General features: G+C 42.1%; 1 protein-coding gene across 2 annotated transcripts in view; it reads right to left on the bottom strand.

The window, feature by feature from the left end:
* adamts18 (ADAM metallopeptidase with thrombospondin type 1 motif, 18) overlaps positions 1 to 24,468 on the bottom strand; it is a 290,884-nt gene that overhangs the window by 146,266 nt on the left and 120,150 nt on the right. For both annotated transcript variants that reach the window (XM_048547165.2, XM_048547166.2), the window contains exons 9-10: positions 13,050 to 13,187; positions 6,526 to 6,679 (exon numbers count right to left, since the gene is read on the bottom strand). In XM_048547165.2, coding sequence (XP_048403122.1) covers positions 6,526 to 6,679; positions 13,050 to 13,187 — 292 coding nt within the window. The remainder of the gene's footprint in view (positions 1 to 6,525; positions 6,680 to 13,049; positions 13,188 to 24,468) is intronic.

The raw sequence follows: 24,468 nt of genomic DNA, 5'->3' as shown, positions 1-24,468 counted from the left end.
AAATTGATGAACGTTGCAGGGAAAAAATGAAACCTCCCACATCTGCCAGTTGATTAAAGGTCAATGAATTATGGTAAAGCATTTCTCAATAATCCTTTTCAGGTTAAATTCTGAAAATCATGTCCTGAGTCTTTTCATGTATACTTCAGAATTACAACTGCATGTAAATGTACAAGCAATGACGTTGCGTATAGATTCATACCACGATGGTAAGTGACTGGGACAAGTACAGTGAAAATATTCTCCCTTACTGAGATCATTCTCAGTCACTCTCTATGACAAGTCGATTTACATTATCAATGAGATTACTTGTCCGAGCAAAGATAACTTTTAGTTATACAGTACTTCTCCAGTGTGAAAGAAACAAGAGAACTGTGGATGCTGCAATTCAGAAACAATAAAAACAGAAATTGCTGGAAAAAACTAAGCAGGTCTGCCAGTATCTGTGCGGAGAAAGTAGAGTTAAAGTTTCAAGTCCAGCGACCCTTCTTCAGAACTGGAGCTCAAAACGTCACTAAACCCAAAGCATTAACTCCGCAGAGTTAACGCTTTGGGTTCAGTGACGTTTTGAGCTCCAGCTCTATAGACTGGACTTGAAACTTTAACTCTGCAGTCTCTCCACTTTTCCAATGTAGTCTGTGGTGACCACGTAACCAAGAACTATTTGTTGTAAAACTCCATCTGAATTACTCATGTCCTTTAGAGAGGGAAATCTACCACTTTTACCTTGTCTGGCCGACATGTGATTCCAGATCCACAGCAGTGTGGTCGAGTTTTGATTGCCCTCTGGGCAATTAGGGATGGACATTAAATGCTGGTCTAACCAACAGTACTTGTAACCCCTGAACTGATAACAAAATAATACTTATGAAGGGTCCTGTCTGCATTTTCAAACAGGTATAAGAGTTGCCATGGTAGTATTTTGACAAAGAACAACTCTCCATGGTCTGGCCAACAGTTATGCAATGAACATCACTGAAAAAAGATTTGCTAGTTATCATCATATTGGTTATATTGCGCCCAAACTGATTGACATATCCACTTGCTTTGCAACAATGACTACAATTGAACAAGCACTTAATTGGTTCTGAAGCACTTTGGGATTGTCTAAGGTTGTAGAAGTCATATAACAAGTACAAGCAAATCCTTTGTTTTCTTTCTTTTGGTCAGAAAAAGGAACTGGCAATGTCTTGCCTTTGTATTCACAAACCTAACCCTCTTATTAAAGAAAAGAAAATCAATCTGCTCACAATCTTTGGATAAAGTGAGGCTTTTTGTAAGCTTCAAAGTTGGATCCAAACCAAAGCTGGCCCTGGGCCAGGTCTGGCAGTGTTCCTCATTAAAGCTGGCAACAATGGCACGGTTTGAAAAATCATTCTTTCAAAGCCTATCTCAATGAGCAATCAGTGCTAAAAGAAAAATCCATTCAATTCACACCGTGAAACCCATATGCTTGCACTGCTCATTAAACTCAGTGCAGTCATATGACATTACTGGAGCCTAATCATCTGTGAGCTGCCCGAAACCCTGTTAAAGCAAATAAAAAGGCTGACTTGGCATTTCAGTTTGCCACACAATAATACAAGGTTCCTTTGTACCTTGAATGGAAATGCAAAGGGTCCGGATAGACATCTCGACCGCCTTGACTATATTTACTGGAGCTAACACATATTCAAATATTAGTTCAAGGTGTGACCCCTGCTGCTAATCAGGTGGATCATGAGCTCAGAATCCTCTCCAATGCCTTGGCTGGAATTACAATGTAGTTCTAATGGAGTTCAGCTTTGCAGGAGATGCTAACTTTTGAGTAAGATTTCAGCTTGATGCTCATTCACCTTTCCCACCAATTAATATAAAATAACGCTGCAGCAAATTCACTGGGTGTACTGTGGCTTGTGCAAGGGCCTCAGGGCACTTGAGCAGTCTTGTGAATAATGTACCTGCTTAATGCAACAATAACTCAACCTGGTGTTTCTATGAGTGCCACAGTCAGCAATATTTAGCATTAATCCATTATTTATAATGTCAATTTGGAGTTCAAATCTGAAGACAGTTCTCAACTATACTTTATTCTCAATCAGTCTGAAATGAACCCAAATGTCACTACAAAAAAGATTGTCCAACGCTTATTGCTGAAGGAATACATTCAACAACTTTACTTCCTCACAAGAGTAACTACACTTCAAAAGTTCTTTGGTGGCTGCAGAACACTAGGTCGTAGCGTCATGGAGCTGTACAGCATAGAAACAGATCTTTAGGTCCAACCCGTCCATGTCAAACAGATATCCTAAATTAATCTAGTCCAAATTGCCAGCATGTGGCCCATATCCCTCTATACCCTTCCTATTCGTATGCCCATCCAGATGCCTTTAAAATGTTGTAACTCAACCAGCCTCTACCTCTTCCTCTGGCAGCTCATTCCACACACGCACCACTCTCTGCGTGAAAAAGTTGCCCCTTAGGTCCCTTTTAAATTTTTCCCCTCTCACCTTAAACCTATGCCCACAAATTTTGGACTCCCTCACCCAGGGGAAAAGACCTCGGCAATTCACATTATCCATGCCCCTCAAATTTATAAACCTCTATATGATCACCCCTCAGTCTCTGATGCTCCAGGGAAAATAATCCCAGCCTATTCAGACTCTCCGTATAGCTCAAACCTTCAAACCCTGGCAACATCCTTGTAAATCTTTTCTCAATTCTTTCAAGTTCCACAACATCCTTCTTGTAAACAATAGTGTTGCAAGAGCACTGGGCAAATGCATGTTTTTAACTTCATCTATCCTGCAGTATCCTAATGATCTGCTACACCCTGGGCAAGAGGAGGAGGAAAACTATTTGCTGCGTGTATGTTGCCCATGGGGAGAGTGAGTTCGATAGGATGGGTGGTTTATATTTTCCTCAATGCTTGCCTCATTATGTTCTTGTTTTGTCCTCATTAAGTCAAATATAGTTACTGCAGTAATTAATCATTACAGGCCAGCTACTAGGAAAACAATGGCTGTGCAGTCCAAGAGCTTGGATTCATTCAGAGAAAGCTCTCCATTCATTCAAGATAACCCAAAGGGAGTAGCTCATTTGCGCACTGGTCTCCATTCCTGGCCATAACATCATGACACTACTGCTCACTACTTTTCTTCATCCGTCTTTATCACCTAGCCGCTGCAAAGACACTGATTTCTTGATAGGCGACAGTTATAAGAAGAGACTACCTAAGTTCAGAAAACCAAGATGAGAAAGCAGTTTGAGTCGTGATGCGAAATGGTAAAGCTAAGACGTCAACGTTAGGTGTACAGCCCCCCACCTAACAGTAACCGAACGAGATGGTGGATTTAGAGCTTGAGTGATGAAATAACAGGAACATGTCAGAAAGGCACAGCAATCACGATGATTTTAATCAACATACATACACTGGAGGAGACAGAAGGAGTTACACAGCACGGAAACAGGCCCTTTGGTCCAGCTCGTCCATACCAACCAGATATCCCGAACTGATCTAGTCCCGTATGCCAGCATTTAGCCCACATTCCTCTCAACCCTTCCTATTCATACACCCTTCCAGATACCTTCTGTGTGTCACAATTGTACCTGCCTTCACTACTTCCTCTCGCAGCTTGTTCCATACATTCAGCAAAGATCACCGAGACAAGAAGTTCTTAGACAAAAAACAGAAATAGCGGTCACAACTCTGCAGGTCGGGCAGCTTCTGAGGAAGGAACACTGATCTCGAAACATTAGCCCTGCTTTGTCTCCACGGATGCTGCCAGACCTGCTCGGTTTTTTCCAGTAACTTCTGGTTTTGTTTCGGATCTTCAGCACCCACAGTTCTTTGTTTTGCTGAAGCATGTTTTCGTGATTGTTTCTGGGAACGCCAAGTTCTAAAGCTGAGCAGAAAGCAAGATACACTGGGCTTGATATTATTCAATGAGATTGGGTTAAATGATGATCATATATTGAAGATACCCCTGGAGAGCAGTGACCATATCAAAGTTGAATTCTAAATCTATTTGAGGAAGAGAAGAGTCGTCCAAGACTGTTTATAAAACATAAATAAATGTAATTATAAGAATGTGAAAGAAAATCTAGCTCAGGTGAATAGTCAAATACTGTTAAAAGATAAGTTACTAATCACAGAGTGGCAGATATCGAAGGAAATACTTCAGAATACACAGAACAGGCACATTCCAATTGCCAAGAGAAATTCTAAAAGATGGAGCATTGTCATCTCTAAAAGATATTATCAGACTTAAAGAAAAAGCATATAATTATGCAAAGGTAAATGACACAGCAGAAGATTAGACAGAATATAACAACTGAAAATCTGCTACACCCAGGATCGGAGCTTGACAGGAAACCAGACAGGAACAAACACAAATTGAACACTTCTTAATTTTTAAAAAGGCTGTTAAAAAAGAGAGCACTGATCCTATAGAAAGTGAGTCTAGAGAAATGATCATGGCAATTAAGGAGGTGGCAGATGAATTCACCATGTATTTTGCATGATTATTCACTACGGAGAATACAAGTAACATCCTAGAAGCAGTGATAAATTGTGAAATGGAATGGAGGGAGGAATTCCAAGAAACTCACATTCACCAGAGAATTGGTACTGAGTAAATTACTGGATCTGCAGGCTGACAAATGCCTGAGTCCAGATGGAGTTCATACAAAGAACTGAAAAGAAAATGACTAGTGACACAATGATGTGTTAGTATCAATTGTCAAAAAATCCCTAAACTCAGGGAAGGTCCCATCATGGAGATAGTGAATGTGATACTAATAATCAAAATGGGGACACAGGAAACGAGTAAGTACAATTCAGTTTGTTTAACATGTCACAGGAGAAATGTTAGAAGGATGCTATTATGAAGGATACTACAGCAGACCACTTAGATAATTTTAAAGTAATCAGATAATGTGAACAATGTTTTATTAAATGGAAATCATAATTAACCATACTATGGGAGTCCATTGAGGAATTAACACGTGCTGCTGATAAGGGGGGCCCCATGGACGTTTTGTATTTCAATTTCCAGAAGGCATTTGATGAAGTACCACATCAAAGGTTATTGTAAATGGTGAAAGGTCATTGGAAGAGTTGACAGATTACATATCAACACATTCAGTCATGTTATAAATATACCTGACACAGGCATTGCATCGTGAATCTGACATGGGACCTCTGGTTCTGAGGCAGTAACACTGCCACAAGGCCTCTGTCTAAAGCTAGGTTCATCAAGTCAAATTTATTCGAAGTGTAAGGTGCTTTCAATTAATGCAATTTTTCAACAGAAAAATAAAATAGGGAGGTGATGGCATGGTGGTATTATTGCTGGGCTGTTAGCCCCAGAGGCTCAGGTAATGTCCGGGTGACCGGGTTTGAATCTCGCCAGATGGTGGAATTTGAATTCAATAAATATCTGGAATTAAGAATCTAATGATGACTGTGAATCTATTGTCAATTGTCAGGAAAAAACCCATCTGGTTCATTAATACCCTTTAGGGAGGGAAACTGCCATCCTGACCTGATCTAGCTTACATGTGACTCCAAGCCCACAGCAATGTGTTTGACTCTTAACCTACCCTCTAGGCGATAAATGCTGCCTGGCCAGAGACACCCTCATCCTATGAATGAATGAAGGAAAATCTTGTTTGGATATTCAAGTGGAGAAGCAATTCTTAGCCCCATTACTACCTTCTACTCCCTCAATTAAAAAAGATTAGGGAGATCTAATTGAAGTGTCCAAGATATTGAGGCATTGGATGGAGTGGGTGAGAGAGAAACACACAAAGGATGGGAAAGTTATGGAACTCTTTTCCATAAGCTGCAATTGATGACAAATCAGTTATTAGTTTTAAATCTGACATAAGTAATCTTTTGTTCAGCAAAGGTATTAATGAATATGGGCCAAAGGCAGTTAGACCACAGATCAGCCACAAACTCATTGAATGGTGGAACAGATCTTCTCCAGTCCCCATGAAACTATTTCCGCTTAAGAACAAGCTCCTGAACAAGGGAGTAGGAGAGTAAAATTACAGCTGGGTCACACCAAGGTGATATTAGGAAACATATCTCACATGATGAACAGCAGGATCTCTTTCCTTCAAAGAGATGTTGAGGCTAAGGGATCAACTGAACATTTCAACAAAGGAGAATTGATAGATTTTTGTTACAGAAAGATATTCCAGGTTATGGGACCAAGGCAGGTGTAAATGGAATAAAAGGAGAAAGAGCTGGAGAAAGTGACATTTGGCAACATCTGTGGGAAGAGAATCAGAGTTCCAGTTTCAAGTCTGATATGACTCTTCCACAGAACTGGTGTATAGGCACTTGAGATGCACATTATCCATTATCTAGTTGAGTGGCTGAACAGATTCCAAAGACTTCTACACGATTCTGACCGAAACCATTCAACATTTTAATAAGCTTGTTGACACCCTCCAGGTCTCCCATGAAATCGCATTCTGAAAATGCCATTAAAATAAGAATACGATTTAAAAGGGTTACAGCATCCAGAAACGTACCTTCACAAAGTCGAGGGAGCACAGCTTGGCTTTCGTTCCGAACTGCCACTTGCACTGGGTGTCAGCATCATATAGCTCCCCTGGCAGGCCTTTGGGGTACTGGTACTCATGCAGTTGATTTGGTTCATCAATCAGACAGGAGGCCTGAGCCGTACTATGAACAAAAACACAACACAGACACGTCAAGGGATGTGAAAGGTGGAGGGATAAACAAATCTGGACTGGTTGAGTATGACTTAGAGAGGAGACAAAGTCAAAAAGACAGAACAACGCGAAAAGGACAGTGTAACTGATTTTCTGTTACTACCTAAACATTGTACTGGAGATTGCAGGGTGAGTGATGACATTTTGTTGGCAAACTATTTACTGACATCCCACTGCTCAGAACAATGCTTCATCCCTTAATCTAAAATTAAACAATTCCTCTTTCTTGTTAAAACCTGCATCCTATGACTTGCCTGGTTAAATGTATAGAGTAAAAGGAAACCTGCTTCAGGAAAACATTGTATGAACAACTTTATTTTTCACTTAAAGACACAGAAGAAATGATGGAACAATGTCAGGCGTCAAGATATAATCTTGATTCCTGCAATACATACAAGTGTGGAAAGGGTGTGCAGAGACTCTTCTGCTCCCTGTGGTGGTGAAGTCAAAGTTCATGGGAGAGGGTGTGGGGCAGATGTGCAGAGGGGTGAACAGCAGGTCATTATGTAGAATGGGGTGTGCCAATCTTTCCATCTTCTCACTTCTGCAGAATTAGGCTCTGGCCGGGAAGGGCGGTGGATGGTGGTTCCACCCGGTCATTGGAATTCATGAAGGCCAATTAATGACACAGCTTCAGGGGAATGGTCACCACATGAAAACCATGGTAACTAAAAATAGTGTAGGCAGCTGGTCACTTCTGACTGGGGAAAGGGGACGAGGGTTTGGTGAGGGAGGGTTATTCAAGCCCAGGGTAGGATGAAGCTGAAGTGAAGGAGCTGAGAGGCTCCTGACAACTCAACAAGATTCTGTCAAGTGCTGTGAAGATGGTGTTTGTTGTGCTCACCCACTCCACTGCAATCATGTCCTCTCTCCAACCACTCTCTCAAACCACACCCCTCTGCCCCTCCACGCCCTCCCCAGAACCAATACCTCAACCCTCTATCAAATTTGGCTTTGCACGAGAAGGCCATGGATGTTGGGTGACAGTTGATTTATTCCTATTTTTATAAGAATATGAACAATGTTTTTCCCAAGTTTGCACCCAGGATATTCCATGTTTGGCCCAAAGTCTACTTTGAATTAGTTGCTACCAGCTGGGCAGTACGGTGGTGGGGGAAGGGAGGAGAAATGCAAGTATAGTGCAAGATACCCTTCCCCATGGCTTTCTTAAGGACTGCCCATTTACTGCTCTTTACGCTTTCCTATGGTTCAGTGAATTGCATGGCATAGCAAGCTTGTGTGCATTGACATAACATGACACAACAGCTTCTTAAGGCTTACACAAGGATGTGTAGCTATACCTGAACACCCAGAAAGATCCAGAGCTCACAACAGAGTTGTGAGTTAGCAGTTGTCGCAGTTAGGAAAAAGAACTAGCAAAACCAGAACAATAGTACTTGGGAATGAGTGGAGTGGTCATATTGGACCTCCAGCTTGTTGGATCAGTGTGTATCATTGACTAGTTTCACAGCTATTGTTCTTCAACGGTGGTAATTTGGGATGAATAGGGCGTGGAGTTAAGAATTAGAACAATGGCATGGAAATAGAAGAGGGCAAAAATTATTTGGTTAAAACTGAGTTCAAAATGTCACATTTTGGTCTGCACCTTTAAAAAAGTGAGATTGTTCCATCATCATAAAGACCAGAAGTAGACTTAGATGGACCTTTCAAGACTATCCTGCCATTAAATAGGATCCAGGGGAATCTACCATATTCCATTCTTCCACCATATCTCCACATCCCCGGATACCCTGGACTGACAACTCAGCTTCCATAATGGTCTGGAGTGGAGAATTCCAAAAATTCACAATTTCTCCTCAGTTCATTTCCAAATGGCAACACCTTATTCTGAGACGATGATCCCTGTTTCTAGATTCTTCAACTAAGGGAAACAGCCTCAACAGTTTTCATAGAGTCATATAGCATGGAAACAGACCCTTCAGTCCAATCAGTCCACACTGATCATGTTCCCACACTAAACTGGTCCCCCTTGCCTGCATTTGGCCCATATTACTCCAAACATTTCCTATTCATGAATTTATTCAAATGTCTTTTAAATGTTGTAACTGTATCTGCATCAGCCACTTCCTCTGGCAGTTCATTGTACACACGAGCCTCTCCATGTAAAATTGTTGCCTCTCATGTCCTTTTTAAATCTTTCTCCTATCACATTAATAATAAGTTTTGAACCACCTCACTTTCGGGAAAAGACCTTTGCTATTCACTTTATCTACGCTCCTCATGATTTTATAAACATTTATGTCACCCCCTAACCTCATACATTCTAGTGAAAAAAGTTCCAGCCTATTTTTATAACTCAAATCCTCCATTCCTGGCAACATCCTGGTAATTCTTTCCTGAACTCTTTCCAGTTTAATAATATCCTTCCTCGAAAAGGGCAACCAGAACTGCACACAGTACAGCAGAACTGGCCTCATCAACATCCTGTAGAACCTCAATGTAACATCCCAACTCCTAAACTCGAATGTCTGAGCAATGACTGCAAGTGTGCTAAATGCCTTCTTAGCTGCCCTGTCTAACTGTGATGCAAATTTCAAAGAATTATGTACCTGAACTCCTTGGTCTCTCTGCTCTACAACACTACCATTAATTGTATAAGTCCTGCTCTTGTTTATTTTACCAAAATGCAATACTTCACATTTATCCATCTGCCACTCCTCAGCCTATTTCAATGTCCTCTTGGCTCCACGTTATACTGGCAGACCTATTGCTAGCCCTCTACCTCAGGCACTCAAAAGGCATTTCATCCATAACCTCCACACAAATGAATCAATCACCTACATAATTCAGGAATGGGCAATTCTAAGTCTAAAACTGAGAAATAAATCTATCATGTTGCATGTGGGTGGAGGCAGGCAGCGTACAGCTGAAAAATATACATTCTTTTTAAAGAAAATGATGCTTCAGCAACTTGCAAATTGAGGGAACGCCTCACTTAATTCCTGAAGTTTACTGTCGACTGCATGTGATTGTTTGGGTTCTACTGAGATTCCAAAGACATTGTGAACATTTTCCTGTTCACCACATCTGTGCAGAATCGACTGCTCTTTTGTTGATTGTTTTACTGACAATACTTAGCATCTAACTGAGGTGCTTAAGATGATTAAAGAAACTGATCAGGTTGATAAACAAGAAACTACTTCCTGTGTTGGGAGAGTCCAGAATGAGGGGACATAACTTTAATATTAGAAACGGACCATTAATAACTTAAGAAAAACACAAAATAGAAGTTGGAGTAGGCTACTTGACCATTCTAACTAGTTCCACTATTTAAAAAGATCATCACTGATTTCCTGCCTCACCCCAGCTCCCTACATTATCCCAAAGTCTCTTAGTTCCCCTGGTACTAAAATAATTAACAACTTCATCATTGGGTATACTCAACAACTGACCATCCACTGCTCACTGGAGCTGCAAATTCCAAATGATACATGTGCCTTTGAGTGAAGAAAATTCTCCTCTTCTTAATTAGGGTCATAGAGTCATACAGCGTGAAAACTGACCCTTTGGTCCAACTGTCCATGCCGACAATGTTCCCAAACTAAACTAGTCCCACTTGCCTGTGTTTGACCAATATCCCTCCAAACCTTATATCAGTGATAATGGGAACTGCAGACGTTGGAGAATCCAAGATAACAAAGTGTGAAGCTGGATGAACACAGCAGGCCAAGCAGCATCTCAGGAGCACAAAAGCTGACATTTCGGGCCTAGACCCTTCATCAGATAGAGCACCCTCTCTGATTAAGGGTCTAGGCCCGAAACGTCAGCTTTTGTGCTCCTGAGATGCTGCTTGGCCTGCTGTGTTCATCCAGCTTCACACTTTATTATCTTGGATTCTCCAGCATCTGCAGTTCCCATTATCACTCAAGGCACATAGCAGTTTTGGTTTAATATAAAGAGTGAAAAGCCTTGAGAGGCTGAACTGTCTGTTCTCATCTCTGAACAACAGAGAACAACCAACACAAACAGAAATTGCTAGAAGAGTTCAGCAGGTCTGGCAGCATCTGTGGAAAGAAATCAGAGTTAACATTTTGGGTTGAGTGACCCTTCTTCAGAACAAACCAACCAACACCTGGATCATGCCATTCTGAATGCTGGATAAGACAGTATAGTTAAGAGGTCAAGACACGGTGATGTCGTGGTAATATCACTAGGACCACAAAGCCAGGCTAATTCCCAAAAGGCATATCTTCAGCTCCCAGAACAGCAACTGTAGAATTTGAACTGGGTTAAATTTAAAAGCAAAAATCCAAGCTTCCATGCCAATCTCAGTATGATGACCATGACCAAATGTTTTTAAAGCTCATCTGGTTCATAAATGCCGCTTGGGGAAGGGAATCTGTTGTTCTTAGCTGGTCTCCAGGCTTCACAGTAATGTGCTTGACTCTTACCTGCTCTCAAGGGTATTTAGGGGCAAACAAACAAAGTGGCAGCTTTTCCAGCAATGGATGGAAATGCATTTAGGGAGAAACTATTTGAATGCTGAATGACACCAACTGCCAGCTGCTTTTCTTTAAGAATGAAGTTCATTCTGCGTTGGGGTTCAGTCCAAATTCATCCAATGGTCTCTAGATTGAAGCGTCAGTTGATACCTCAGTACATTGGGCTCATGTTGTCAACTGACTCCCGTGCTTTTGAGAGAGGACTGGGCTACCTGTTGTGATAAGGTCAGTTCCAAATCCGTCAACTTCTCAATTACAACTTTGAACTCTTTGCTTTGTGCCAACTTTCTCACATTTGTCATTTTTTGGTGTACAAGTGGTTGCCCTTGCTGATCAGAAGATCAACAGTACATTTTAATTCAGTCATGGGACGTGGGATGTGGGTGTCACTGACTGGCCAGCACTTATTTCCAGTCTCTAGCTGCCCTTGAGAAGGTGGTGGTGAGCTGCCCTCTTGAGCTGTTGCAGTCCACCTGCTGTGGGTTGACCCACAATGCCATTAGGGAGAGAATTCCAGGATTTTGACCCAATGACAGCAAAGGAACGGCAATATGTTTCCAAGTCAGGATGGTCAGTGGCTTGGAGGGGAACGTGCAGGTGGTAGGGTTCCAACGTATCTGCTGCCCATGTCCTTACTAGATGGAAGTGGCCGTGGGTTTGGAAGGTTCTGTCTAAGGATCTTTAGTGAATTTCTGCTGTGCATCTTTTAGATAGTATACACTGCTGCCAATGAATATCAGTAGTGGAGGGAGTGGATACTTGTGAAGGTGGTGCCAGTCAAGTGGGTTGCTTTGTCCTGGATGGCGTCAAGCCTCTTGAGTGTTTTTGGATCTCTCCATCCAGGCAAGTGGGGAGTATTCCGTCACACTCCTGACTTGTGCCTTGTAGATGGTAGACAGTCTTTCGCAAATCAGAACATGGATTACTAATCACAGTATTCCTGGCTTCTTACCTGTTCTATGTGGTGAGTCCAGTTGAGTTTCTGGTCAATGATAACTCCCAGAATATAGATTTTGGGGGGGACTCTTGTGATGGTAATGCAATTCAATGTCAAGGGGCAGTGGTTAAATTGTGTAATGGTCATAGCCTGGCATTTGTGTGGTATGAAAATTACTTGCCACTTGTCAGCCCAATCTTGGGTATTGTCCAGATCTTGTTGCATTTGAACTTGGGCTGCCTCAGTGTTTCAGGAGTTGCATTTTGTGCTGAATGTTGCGTAACCATCAGTAAACATCCCCACTTCTGAACTGATGATGGAGGGAAGGTCATTGATGAAGCAGCTGAAGATGGGTGGGCCTGAGACACTACCCTGAGGAAGACCTGTAGAGATATCCAGGACCTGAGATGACTGATATCCAACAACCGCAACCATCTTCCTATGTGTCACGTATGACTCTCACCAGTGGACAGTGTCCACCCTGACATGCATTGACCCTAACATTGTTGGAGCAACTTGATGCCACACTTGGTCGAATGCAGCGTTGGTGTCAAGGATTGTTACTCTCACCTCACCTCTGGAATACAGCTCTTTCATCTATGTTTGAACCAACGCTGTAGTGAGTGGTCCTGGCAGAACCCAGACTGAACAGCTTATTGCTGAGTAGGCGTTGCTTGATAGCATGTTGATGACACCTTCCATCACTTTACTGATGACTGAGAGTAGACTGATGGGGTGTGAATTGGCCGGGTTGGATTTGTCCTGATTTTTATTTATAGGGCATACCTGGGCAAATTTCTACATTTTTGAGTAGATGCCATTGTTGTAACTGTACTGGAAGAACTGGGCATGATTAACACTGAACAAATTGGAAAACCATTGAAAATAAAAATTTAGTTGATAGTAAATTATCAACCTACCTGAGGAATCTGCTGAGATACTGTCTACTACATGCCGACCATGAGAATATGCCATTGTTCCCAGCCAGGGTTGGTGACATGATATTACCTTCTGTCTTCCGACACGGGTTCCCTTCTCCATCATGAATCATGCCAAAACTTCGATTTAAAAAAACATTGTAAATATTACTACATTTTTAAACACAGGATCTTTTAAAAACTGTAAGTATTGTCTTAAATTCTGAGAAATTAGGATTGTAAAGTGAAATTTGTCACAACTCACTAGGACAGTGCTCATGAAATTAAGCATCACTATTCATAAATGTGAAAAGGGCTGTCATACATGTGAAAAGGTTTAGTCAAATGATCCGAAGTCCCCAGTTTACCTGCCTGATGGAATTCAAAGTCAAAAAAAGCACTGACCAGGTTTCTGTACTACACAAGGAAGTAACTGGACATTGCAGACTAATTGTTTGTGACCGATGGCAATTAAGAAATACAAATTGCTAACTTATAACTCATTATCACTTAAATACCCCTTTTAACTCCATCCTCTGACATAGAGACAGATACTCAAAAACAGACAAGATGTGGATATTAAAGATGGAAAAGGAAAAATAAATCTAAGTTAAATATTGTTCCATAGCACCAGTCTGGACCACAAGATTCAATCAGTGGTCTTTTTTCCCTTCCTTTCAATTCCTTTTAAGTGCTTCACTGATGAAACAAGATTGTTCATGTATTGATGCTGTCATTTACTGGCTGAGAATTTTCCCTTTCATTGTCTGTGAAGCTGTTTTGTTCCTCAATAAGTGATTTTGCAGAGAAAGGAGAGTGGAAGATAGTTAGCAGTTACTGGAGACTTGTAGGCACTTCTAAGAGAGTGTATATACAATTATTGTAGTACTTTTGGTTGTGGACTGAAATGGGAATGAAAACTATTTTAAAACCAAGAACTGTTGAAGGATTACCACAGTTTTAAAAGGCAAGTCACCTGACACTCATTGTAAGTTCAGTTTACACAGATGCTGGTTCAGGTCACAATGGAAATAGGTTCACAAATGAGCTGGAGCCTGGGGGTTTGTACAAATGGAGATTCAGCTAACAGCAAGTAGCTGTTTGTTCTGTGGATGGTTTATCGATGACAAAGGCCTTCTGCCTGTTAAAAATGCTAGATTAGCTCCCAGATAGGGCAACAGGATGAGGCTGTGAATAAGATAATGAAAAGCTGCCAGACTTCCGAAAGTTATCGCTGTCCTCCATAGAGGAAAAAAAAACTGTAACCCTGAAGAAAGCTCGCTTATTTTTCTTTCAACTGTTGCTATAAACTGGGACTTATAATTAGTGAGTCAAAGTCCTTCATAAAAGTGTAAACCATTCACCGTGCACTTTGTGCAAACAAGTGAAAACACCTGGAGAAGGAAGACTGATCTGATCAGCGCACTCTGTGAACAGGGACCACTGGACTATCTTCCCATTCTTTCCTACTGCCCATAACATCATTTATTTTGCTGTCTGTGACTGTCTGTGTGTAGAGAGGAAGTTAGTGTTCTAACCAGCAGAGTTGAAGGCTGACAGCTCAGAATTACTTATTTGAATCAAAAAACCTCCTTACTCATTGTGAACAGAAATTTGTACCAAGTACAAAAACCTGTCCATGGTTTCTGTCAACCTGGATTCGAAAATCAGGTAAATTAGGGAACTCTGTGAATTTTGATAAAATCTTCAAGTTTTCTGTCAATTCTAGGACTGCAAAGGCTTGATGTCCAGCACATTACCACAGTGAGGGAGCACGAGAGATGACACAGAGAGATTTTCTGATGCTTTCACTTTGCAGGCTCGATGTTCCCCCACCACACTGGCCAAACACAAGCACTGAAAACTTGGTCGGGAGCCAACCAAGATGTTCCTGCCCCGTCTGATTCAAGACCTATCGACTCCATGGTACCTGCCTTTGCTCGCACAGTTGCAAAGAAAGGCAACATTTCATACAACTCCAGTGACCATGATGTACATAACTACAGCCAGCTCTCTGCAGGGCCTCCTTTGTTTAAAGCAGTACCTTTTCCTTTCAGGCCACAATCCAAAAATAAAAGAAATGAAAAGAAGCAGTTTTTACAAATGGCTATTAGTGATAAGGTTGAAAAATGAAGGAGCTTGGCAGTTTCTTCAGCCTTTCTTAAGCAATAAATTAAGTTTATTGGATACATAGTTCGATACAGTACCGGCATCAGAAATACGTTAATTCACGGTAAATTGATATGCATATTTATGATTTTGATCCAGGATCTGAAAGTTGGGGCATTCTTGAAGTGACAACACATTTCACTGGCAAAGAACTCGCATTTTTACAGCACTATTCTCGAGCACAGTGCAAATCTGTTCCTTCTGTAATGTAGCCTTTGCTCTTAGACAGGAAACGCAGCAACCCGTTTGTGCCTAGGAAGCTCCTCAAACACTAAAACAATAATATGTTTGTGATGTTAACCAAAGGAAAATTAAACTCCCCTGACCTTCTTGAAAATTGTATCATGGGTTCTTTCACATTGCCCTTAGGGGACAGATGGGGTACTCCTGCACTGATAAGTAGGCTCTATTGCTGGTGCATCACAGCCATTTGAAATGTTGATTGTAGGTGTGCAGATGTGGATACTGCACATCTGCTCCCTACATATAATTTCCAATCCATGCAGTCAATCCCTGCTTCATGCTTCAGTGGCAGGCAGGATACACCCTACAGTTATCAACTTCTGTTGCAACGGCATGAAACAGGAACAACAATGATAATTTTGTTTTTATGGGAAAAAAAAGGCAAGTCTTACATTGTGGCCGAGGAGGGAAAGAACAAAGTGGCTGCATTTGGGAGAAAGAAGAAAAAAAAAGGTGTTTTGATCTTCAGTGAATTGCTCAGCTCTGACTCTGCAGCAAAGGTTGCGTTCAACAGTAAAACACTATAATTAAATCTTCATTGTCTGCAGGAAACCAGTCGTAGTTTGAGTGACACTGACATCCTTTCGTCTAACTTGCAGACTATAATGAATACGTAACACGGTGCTTCCCCCCGCTACAACCGTTCTATTCCTCACAACAAGTCTCCTTTCTCAGCAGCTGACAGACTTAAACCAGTGAACACTTCAGAGACAATGTTGACTTGGTGCATTGACATCTTCTTGGCTGGATAGGTTTGCTTTAAATCTTTGTTATTATATATATTTTCAAAGCAAGAACTGCTTTGAAAAAGCACAAGCTGCCTGGCTGCTAAGGGAAATTCAAATCAATATTTCTTTCCCATATTTGTTTGAAGCAACTGCTCCAGACGATTCACATATATTCGCTGCTGAAGATCTCACTGAAGGCAACTCTGGCTGAAGAAACGCCTGCTCCTCAGATTTGGATCCCTGGCTACTGCTGCAGTGATCCAGTAAGCACAGAAGAAAGAAGGAATCCTTTTCCAGTCCAACCTCCACTCGATCTCCTGGATGGTTTCAATCAACAGAGAAGGCTTGCAGCAAAATTTGCCAAAGTACTCTTCTTCACATATTGGTCCTGTCTCTCTCAGGAGATTACATGCTCACTAGACCATAGCACAAGCGTGGCTTCATGGGTCAGATGGTCTTTTGCCCAGCCAATTTTTTTTTTGCATGGTTAGAGGGCCAGTGTCGAAGGCCATGTGTAGAGTCTTGTGGTAAAGTAAGGTCAGAACTGAGGTAGAGTCAAATGAGTGGAGCATGATGAGCTGAAAGGAAGGCTTGTCCAGGATTTTGTGACCAGGGTAGGAGAGTGTGCAAATGGAAGTCAGGGCATGAATGGGAAGAGATGTAACACTAGTGTAACTGTTGATAAACTGTGGGTTCATGCATGATAAGTGGATATATTAAAAAGAAACATGTAACAATTTTGCTTTCACCAAATGTGGGTTTCAAGCAGAGTACCAATAGAATGTCAGCAAACTGATGGTCAGCTATGACCGTCACTAATAAGAGACAATCTAGCCACCACCCCAATGGTGTTACTATCACTGAATTCCCTACTATCAATATCCTAGGGATTATCATTGACCATATCAACTGGACTCACCACATAAAAAAACAATAGTTTCAAGAGATTGTGAGAGGCATGGAATACTGTAGCAAATAACTCACCTCCTGACTCCCCAAAGCCTGTCCACCATGAGGTTGTAGACATGTTCATCGAGCTAACACAGTGTGAAGCTGGATGAATACAGCAGGCCAAGCAACATCAGAGGAGCAAGAAAGTTTGACGCTTCGGGTTGAGACCCTTCTTCAGAAATGGCGTAACTTCTTTAAGGTCAGCATCCTTGGAACAGGTTTCACAGTGGGGTTAAAATTGTTACAGAGATAGTGGGAACTGCCAATGCTGGACAATTGACATTTCATGTTGAGACCCTTCTTACCATTTCTGAAGAAGGGTCTCAACCCGAAATGTCAAACTTTCCAGCTCCTCTGATGCTGCTTGGCCTGCTGTGTTCATTCAGCTTCACACCTTGTTATCTCAGATTCTCCAGCATCGGCAGTTCCTACTATCTCTAACATCAAGGGTAGGTCTTGTTCTGAGATCACCAAACAGAAAGAGACCTTTCAGACCATCATTCCTGTGCTGACTCTTTGAGTCAGGCTGACTTGATTGTCACCAGTCCCTCATAAGCATTCTAGCAAATTCTACCTCATCTTACCTCTGAGTCTTAGATGGGATGTGGGCATTAGTGACAAGGGTAGCATTTGGAAACCGTCCCCAAATGTCCTTGAACAGCCATGTCAGATAAGATGAAGGCACAATTTCTACTTTGAAGGACATTAGTAAACCCGACGGGTTTTTCTGTTTATTGATGGCAGCGTTTTGGTCATCATTAATGGCACCAGGTTCATATTTCTGATTGATCGGACTCTCAATTGCATTCGTTGCCATGATGGGATAAGAAGTATTAAACTGGGCCTCTGAATTACTAATTTAAACTGAGTGCAACTGAAACAGGGGTGATGTGCGGAAAAAGAAAATTCCACAGCGCATTGTTAGGGTATGAAATGCACTGTCTGGAAATGTGCTAGAGATGGGTTCAGTTGAAGCATTCAAGAGGACATCGTATGAATATCTGGGCAGTAATGATGTGCAGAAATTCTGGAAAAAGGCAAAAAAGAGATTTGCAATTCAGTTTGATTCTGCCATGGCTAATCCAGTAACATTATCACTACGGCACCATCTCCCCTCAAATTAATTTTGCCCATTAGTTTATACCAGTGTCCTAAACAAGTCATAATTGTAAATTGTGAATTCCTTGATATGCTGTGACATAGCACATTTCAATATTGAAAACCCGAAGATGTGGCCGCTCAGTGGTTAGCACGAATGCCACACGGCGCTAGGGACTGGGGTTTGATTCCAGTCTTGGCCGACTGTCGGTGTGAAATTTCCAAGTTCTCCCAAGATCTCCAAGTTCTGCAAAGTTTTCTTCCTGGAGCTCTGGTTTCCTCCCACTGTCCAAACATGTGCAGGTTAGGTTGAGCGGACATGTGAAATTTCCCACAGTGGCCAGGGAAACGTAGGCTAGATGGATTTGCTATGGGAAATGCAGAGTTCCAGGGATAGGATAGAGGATTACACCTAGCAGGAATGCTCTTCAGAGGGTCTGTGTGAACTCGATGGGCCGAATGGCCTGCACCTGCACTGTTGGGATTCTTATTGTGACACTACACAGATATGCTCAAGGAAGTTGAGATTTCTGAGGGAGAAAGACTGGACGATAGAGGCTTGCTCAATGATATAAGCTTCAAATTTGAAGGTGGGAGTTGACAAACTGGCCAATTCAAATTTAGGTAGAGTTATGAAGAATCTTGCACCTGGCTTTTCTTCTAGAATGCTCCATAAATTCACCTCAGTGTCCAAACTTCAAGTGCCTATGCTCCGTACGCTCCGCCTTCACTGACTGCACATCAGTTTATTTATCGGGCATGTGAAGCACCTTGAATCCTAATATCGCATTAAAGGCTTTGTATAAATGGAAGCAGTTGTAGGGAAATGTTGTTATGCACTCAGGGTTTGCAAGATGGTGACATGCAGCATCAGAAAAGTTGATTTTCGAAAACTGGAGGTATTTCAATTGGGAACCTGTTGTAGAGGTGGCCTTTTGTTTCTGTAAATTGCTTGTTCTGGCATTGTTTCAAAATGGTCAAATGTGAGAACATCCCAAAACGAAAAAAAAACCCTGCACAGCTGATATTTGCAGCCTGGGACGCTGCATTTCACTTTAATTCAATGCAGATATCTCAGTTGGCATTCCCCTAACACTCCTGGCAGTAAATTAATTCCGGACTAATACAGAAGCCACACCCTACGACATCCTAAACTGTGCTGTGTAAAGCATCGACAAACACCATCTTGCCAACAGCTCATAAAGACCATGACCTTTTCACGAGATGGATCATCAAAGCAAGCCACAGACGTCAATCAGAATTAGGACCGCCGACTGTTTTAAATAACTTCACACAAAATATTTCCACTGGAGGAAAGTTAAGGGCTTTTTTTAAATTTCAAAGAAGTTAAGAGTTTCCATGAAATTTGAGGGTGTTGGTGGTGGTAGCAGTGGGGCTGGGGGAATGAAGTAAACGTCACTGCTTAGTGAATGAAAAGTGCTGTACAGTAACTGCAAGTGCCGAGCCTAGCCAGCGTTAGACTGATGTGAAACTGAGCTCTCATACACTCACAACACAACTGGCAGGAATCAAATATTCTGTGACATTCAAAGCTGTACTCAAAGGCAGAGCTAGTGACCCCTTAAAAGCCAGTGTCTGTTGACACCAATCCCACAATTGCATGGGATAGGAGAGGGCCATTCAGCCCTCTTAGTCCCACGCTGCCAGTTTTGAAAACAAATAGAGTCACCATAAGTTCTATGGGAAGAGACATGGCCGAGTTGTATTATTGATGGGCTGTTAGTGCCATTGAGCAAGCTTTCATCGTCCAGTCTTTCTCCCCCAGAAATCTCAACTCCCTTGAGCATGTCAGTGTACTGTCACAATAATTTCTGATGTGGTAGGTCCTGTTGTGGGGACAAAAACAGAAGTTCTTGGAAAAGCTCAGCAGGTCTTGCAGCGTCTGTGAAGAAAAAAAAATCAGAGTTAAAGTTTTGCGTCCGGTGAACATTCGTCAGAATTCTGAATGTTCTGGGGACATGCGTTCAAATACCATCACAGCAGACTCATAAATTCATACAGTGCATAAAAGGCCCTTTGGCCCAATGAGCCTATGCCAATTATAACTATAGGTGATGCAATTTGAATTAAACAAATATCCAGAATTAATCTAGAACTACGAATCTAATGTTGATTGTTTCAAAAATCTATCTGGTTCACTAATGCTGTTTAAGGAAAGAAACAGGGTTGGTGACTCCAGGCTTGTAATGATGTGGTTGAATCTTAACTGCTCTCTGGGCAATTAGGGAAGGGCAATAAATCACCCATCATCCTGTGAAGGAAGAAAAAAAAAAATATAGGGCTGCCCTCTCGTTAGAGAGAGACAAATGGTGGTAAGTTTAACCTGAGGGTCACCAATACCTGGTTCTGCGGCTGGTGCAACAATTGACCCTGCACTGTTGGTGTCACTGTGTGTCAGCAGACAGCTGTCCAGCCAATTGAGCTAACTGACACGTTAAGTGACATGGAAATCATGTTAAACCAATGGATTGGAGTTAGTCGAGAAAGTGGATGCAGGGGAACTGGTGGGTGTACTGTACTTAGATTTCCAGAGGGCATTTGATAAGGTGCCACATCAAAGACATTAAGTTGTAGAAAATCAGAGCTCACTGTGTAGGAAGTAAAATATTAGCATAGACAGAAGACTGGTAGTCTAAAGGGAAACAAGGAGGAGACATAAATGGGTTATTTTCCAGTTGACAATATGTAATGAGTTGTGTGTCACAGGAACCTATTTTAAGACCTCAACTTTTTACAATTCGTTCAAATAATGTGGATGGAGGAACCGAAGATATGGTGACCAAAATTAATGCTGGCACAAAGGTAACTGTGAAAACAAGTATTGAAGAGAACATAAGAATACTGTAAAGAAATATAGAAAAGTATTGAGTGGATGAATCTGATAAATGGAATGTATTTGGATAAAGCTAAAATTTGCCATTGCCAGGATGAATAAAAAAAAAAGCATGCTATCTAAATGGTCAGAGATTACAGAGCTCTGAGATGCAAAGGGATGGGAGTAATCTTGTCCTGAGGAAGGGTCACTGGACCTGAAACGTTAACTGCGATTTCTCTCCACAGATAGCGTTTTAGAGTCATGGAGTCATAGAGTCCTACAGCATGGAGACAGGCCCTTTGGCCCAAATTGATCTATGCTGACACCCAAAATGTCCAGAAACACTAACCCCAATTCCCTGCACTTGGCCCATATCCTTCTAAACCTTTCCTTTCCATGTATTTATCCAACTTCCTTTTAAATGTTGTTAACGTACCCACTTCAAGCACTTCCACTAGCAGCTCCTTCCACATGCTTATGCTTATGACTTTATGGCTGTTGCCCTCACTGTACCACTCACAGCACTACAGTCTTACAAACCAGAATGTCCAGCCAACAATACACACAGACAGGTATTGCAGTCAGAATCTAACCCATTTGTTTAATATTCCTGGAGTGTAAAACAGATGTTGCCAGACCAGCTGAGCTTTTCCAGCAATTTCTGTTTTTGCTTCTGAGTAATATTATGAATGAATTGTGAAAGGTTAATATGCAGATACAGCAAATAACGAGGAGAATTAATAGAATGTCAGTTTATTTCAAAGGAGAATAAAATACAAAAATAGCACAGTTATGTTTCAGTTATACAAAGCATTGGTAAGATTGTATTTGGAGTATTGTGTACAGTATCGGTCATCTCATTCAAGCAAAGGTGTTAATTCATTGGAAGTAGCTCATAAAAGGTTTACTGAGCTTTTATTAGGAAAGGGGGGGTGGGGGGTTGGCTTTTGAAGAAGACTGGAAAAGAGATCACTGTTTAAAAATAACGGGCTTCCTAGTTTAGACAGCAATAAGGATCACTTCTTTCTCAGTGAGGGCCATGTAGCCTTCAAATTATCTTCTGCTAGAGGCAATGGAAGCAGAATCTTGACATGATAGACATGAAAATAGATAGTTTCTTGGCAAACAGGAGGGTGATGGGTAACCAGGGATGGGCAAAAATCTGTGGAGTTATCAGATAGGTCCTGATCTCACTGAAGGAATGGGAATAGGATGGGAATAGAGGAATACAGTCCCTGGAAGGGTCGCAGGGTTTAGTTGTGATAGGCAGCATGTTGGCGCAGGCTTGGAGGGCCAAAGGGCCTGTTCCTATGCTGTAATTTTCTTTGTACTTTGAATGATGGAGCAGACTTGAGGGAACTGAGTGGTCCATTCTGCTCCTGAGATAATGGTAACTGCTGATGCTGGAGAATCTGAGATAACAAGGTGTAGAGCTGGATGAACACAGCAGGCCAAGCAGCATCTTAGGAGCAGGAAAGCTGACGTTTCCGGCTAGACCCTTCATCAGAAATAGGGGAGGGGGAGAGGGTTCTGAAATAAATAGGGAGAGAGGGAGAGGCAGATCGAAGCTGGATAGAGGAGAAGATGGGTGGAGAGGAGACAGACAAGTTAAAGAGGCAGGGATGGAGCCAGTAAAGGTGCAGGACATGATCGAGCAGTTTCAAGGCCGAAGAGATTACGAGAGAGCTGCAGTTGCTCCCCCACCCCTCTCTCCACATTTATTTCAGAACCCCCTTCCCCTCCCCCATTTCTGATGAAGGGTCTAGGCCTGGAACGTCGGCTTTCCTGCTCCTAAGATGCTGCTTACGCTGCTCCTTATTCACATGTTTCCAAGTCAAAAAGGTGTGGATTGAAGGCCCATTTCTGGAGATGAACAAGTAACCTAGGCCAATACACTGCAGTATCTCACCAAGGCTGTTTCGACTGTACTTTCTAAGCATGTACCTTCTACCGATGGCAGTAGATACGGAAGGGTACCCCAGCACTTGCAAGTTCTCCTTCAAACCACGCGCCATCCTGACTTGCAAATATATTGTCATTTTTTGACTGCTGTTTAGTCAAAATCCTGGAATTAGCTCCCTACCAGCAGTATATGTGTCCTTTCCTCAGCAGCAGTTTAAGAAGGCATGTCAGCATCACCAGCTCCAGAGCCATTTAGAATGGGCAGTAAATGCTGGCCCAGCCAGTGATGCTCACATCCCATGAAGAAAGTTTTAAGAAGTACTCACAGCATGCCGAAGAATCACCTTTCAGTTGAGATGCTAAACTGATGCCTCATCTAGTCTTTCAGCTGGATGTAAAATATCTGGTGGGACTACAGTGAAGAAGAGCAAAGGTCTCTCTGTTGCCTGGCTAATAAAGGTCCTTCAGCAAACATTAATAACGTAGCTTTTCTACGCATTGCTAGATTGCAGTTTGAGAGAACTCACTGTATATGAGCTGACTATCATGTTTGTGAATCCAGAGGTCTTTATTTTTCTCTGGGGGGCTGGTAATGGAAGGCTCTTAAATGCAATCAGTTGACAGCGCGGCTCAGGAACTGTGCCTCAGATCTTCCCAGCTTGATGATGTAATTAAACCTGCTGTGCTACTGAGGGGTGGAGGTGGCATTATCAAGCACAAAATGCATCAGGTTCCCTTCTTCCTCTTCAAACAGCTTTGCAGTATTTTTGGAAACAAATCCAATAAAAAGTCAGCATTGGTTGATCTGACGTGCACGACAATGAACAGGAAGAGCCTTAGTCTCCCGAGGCCGACAGCAAATCACTGAGGCACTCAGCCTGAGGCCATATACAATTAGTGACCACAGGCATCATAAAAGCCGTAACATTTTCTCTACATGGGGTGAATGCTAATGACCGGAAAAGAGGAAGCAGCAGCTTCCTCAAATCACTTCCAGGGCCAGATCATCACTTCTCAACCTCCAAACCCTTTTCCCCTCTGAAAACTAAAGTGAGTGGCTTTCCTTTCACAACCCGCCCCTTTGCCAAAGTGAGTTTTCTGTTCCAGTACCACTCCAGGCTCACAGGCTCTGATGAAGGGTCTAGGCCCGAAACGTCAGCTTTTGTGCTCCCTAGGTGCTGCTTGGCCTGCTGTGTTCATCCAGCTTCACACTTTGTTATCTCGGATTCTCCAGCATCTGCAGTTCCCATTATCTCTGATCACATAACAAGTTCTTGCTTTTCCTTTTTCCCACTCCATGAACAATGTCACCACTTATACAGTCTGGCAGAGTTTTCAATTCCAGCTCCCACCATGCGTTCGATCAAGGTCAGTCTTGGCTGATGAGGCCTGACTGCCAGGTGCAGTAGGTAGAGAAGGGGTGAAGATTGTTTCAACCTCATGGAGTCTAACAATCCTCCAGAGGCACATCCAAAGTGGCAAGCAAAGACAGAGC

The sequence above is a fragment of the Stegostoma tigrinum genome, chromosome 16, assembly GCF_030684315.1.
Source record: "Stegostoma tigrinum isolate sSteTig4 chromosome 16, sSteTig4.hap1, whole genome shotgun sequence".
Lineage (NCBI taxonomy): Eukaryota > Metazoa > Chordata > Chondrichthyes > Orectolobiformes > Stegostomatidae > Stegostoma > Stegostoma tigrinum.
Note: the sequence above shows the minus strand (reverse complement) of the source record. Positions and strands in the feature narration are given on the sequence as shown.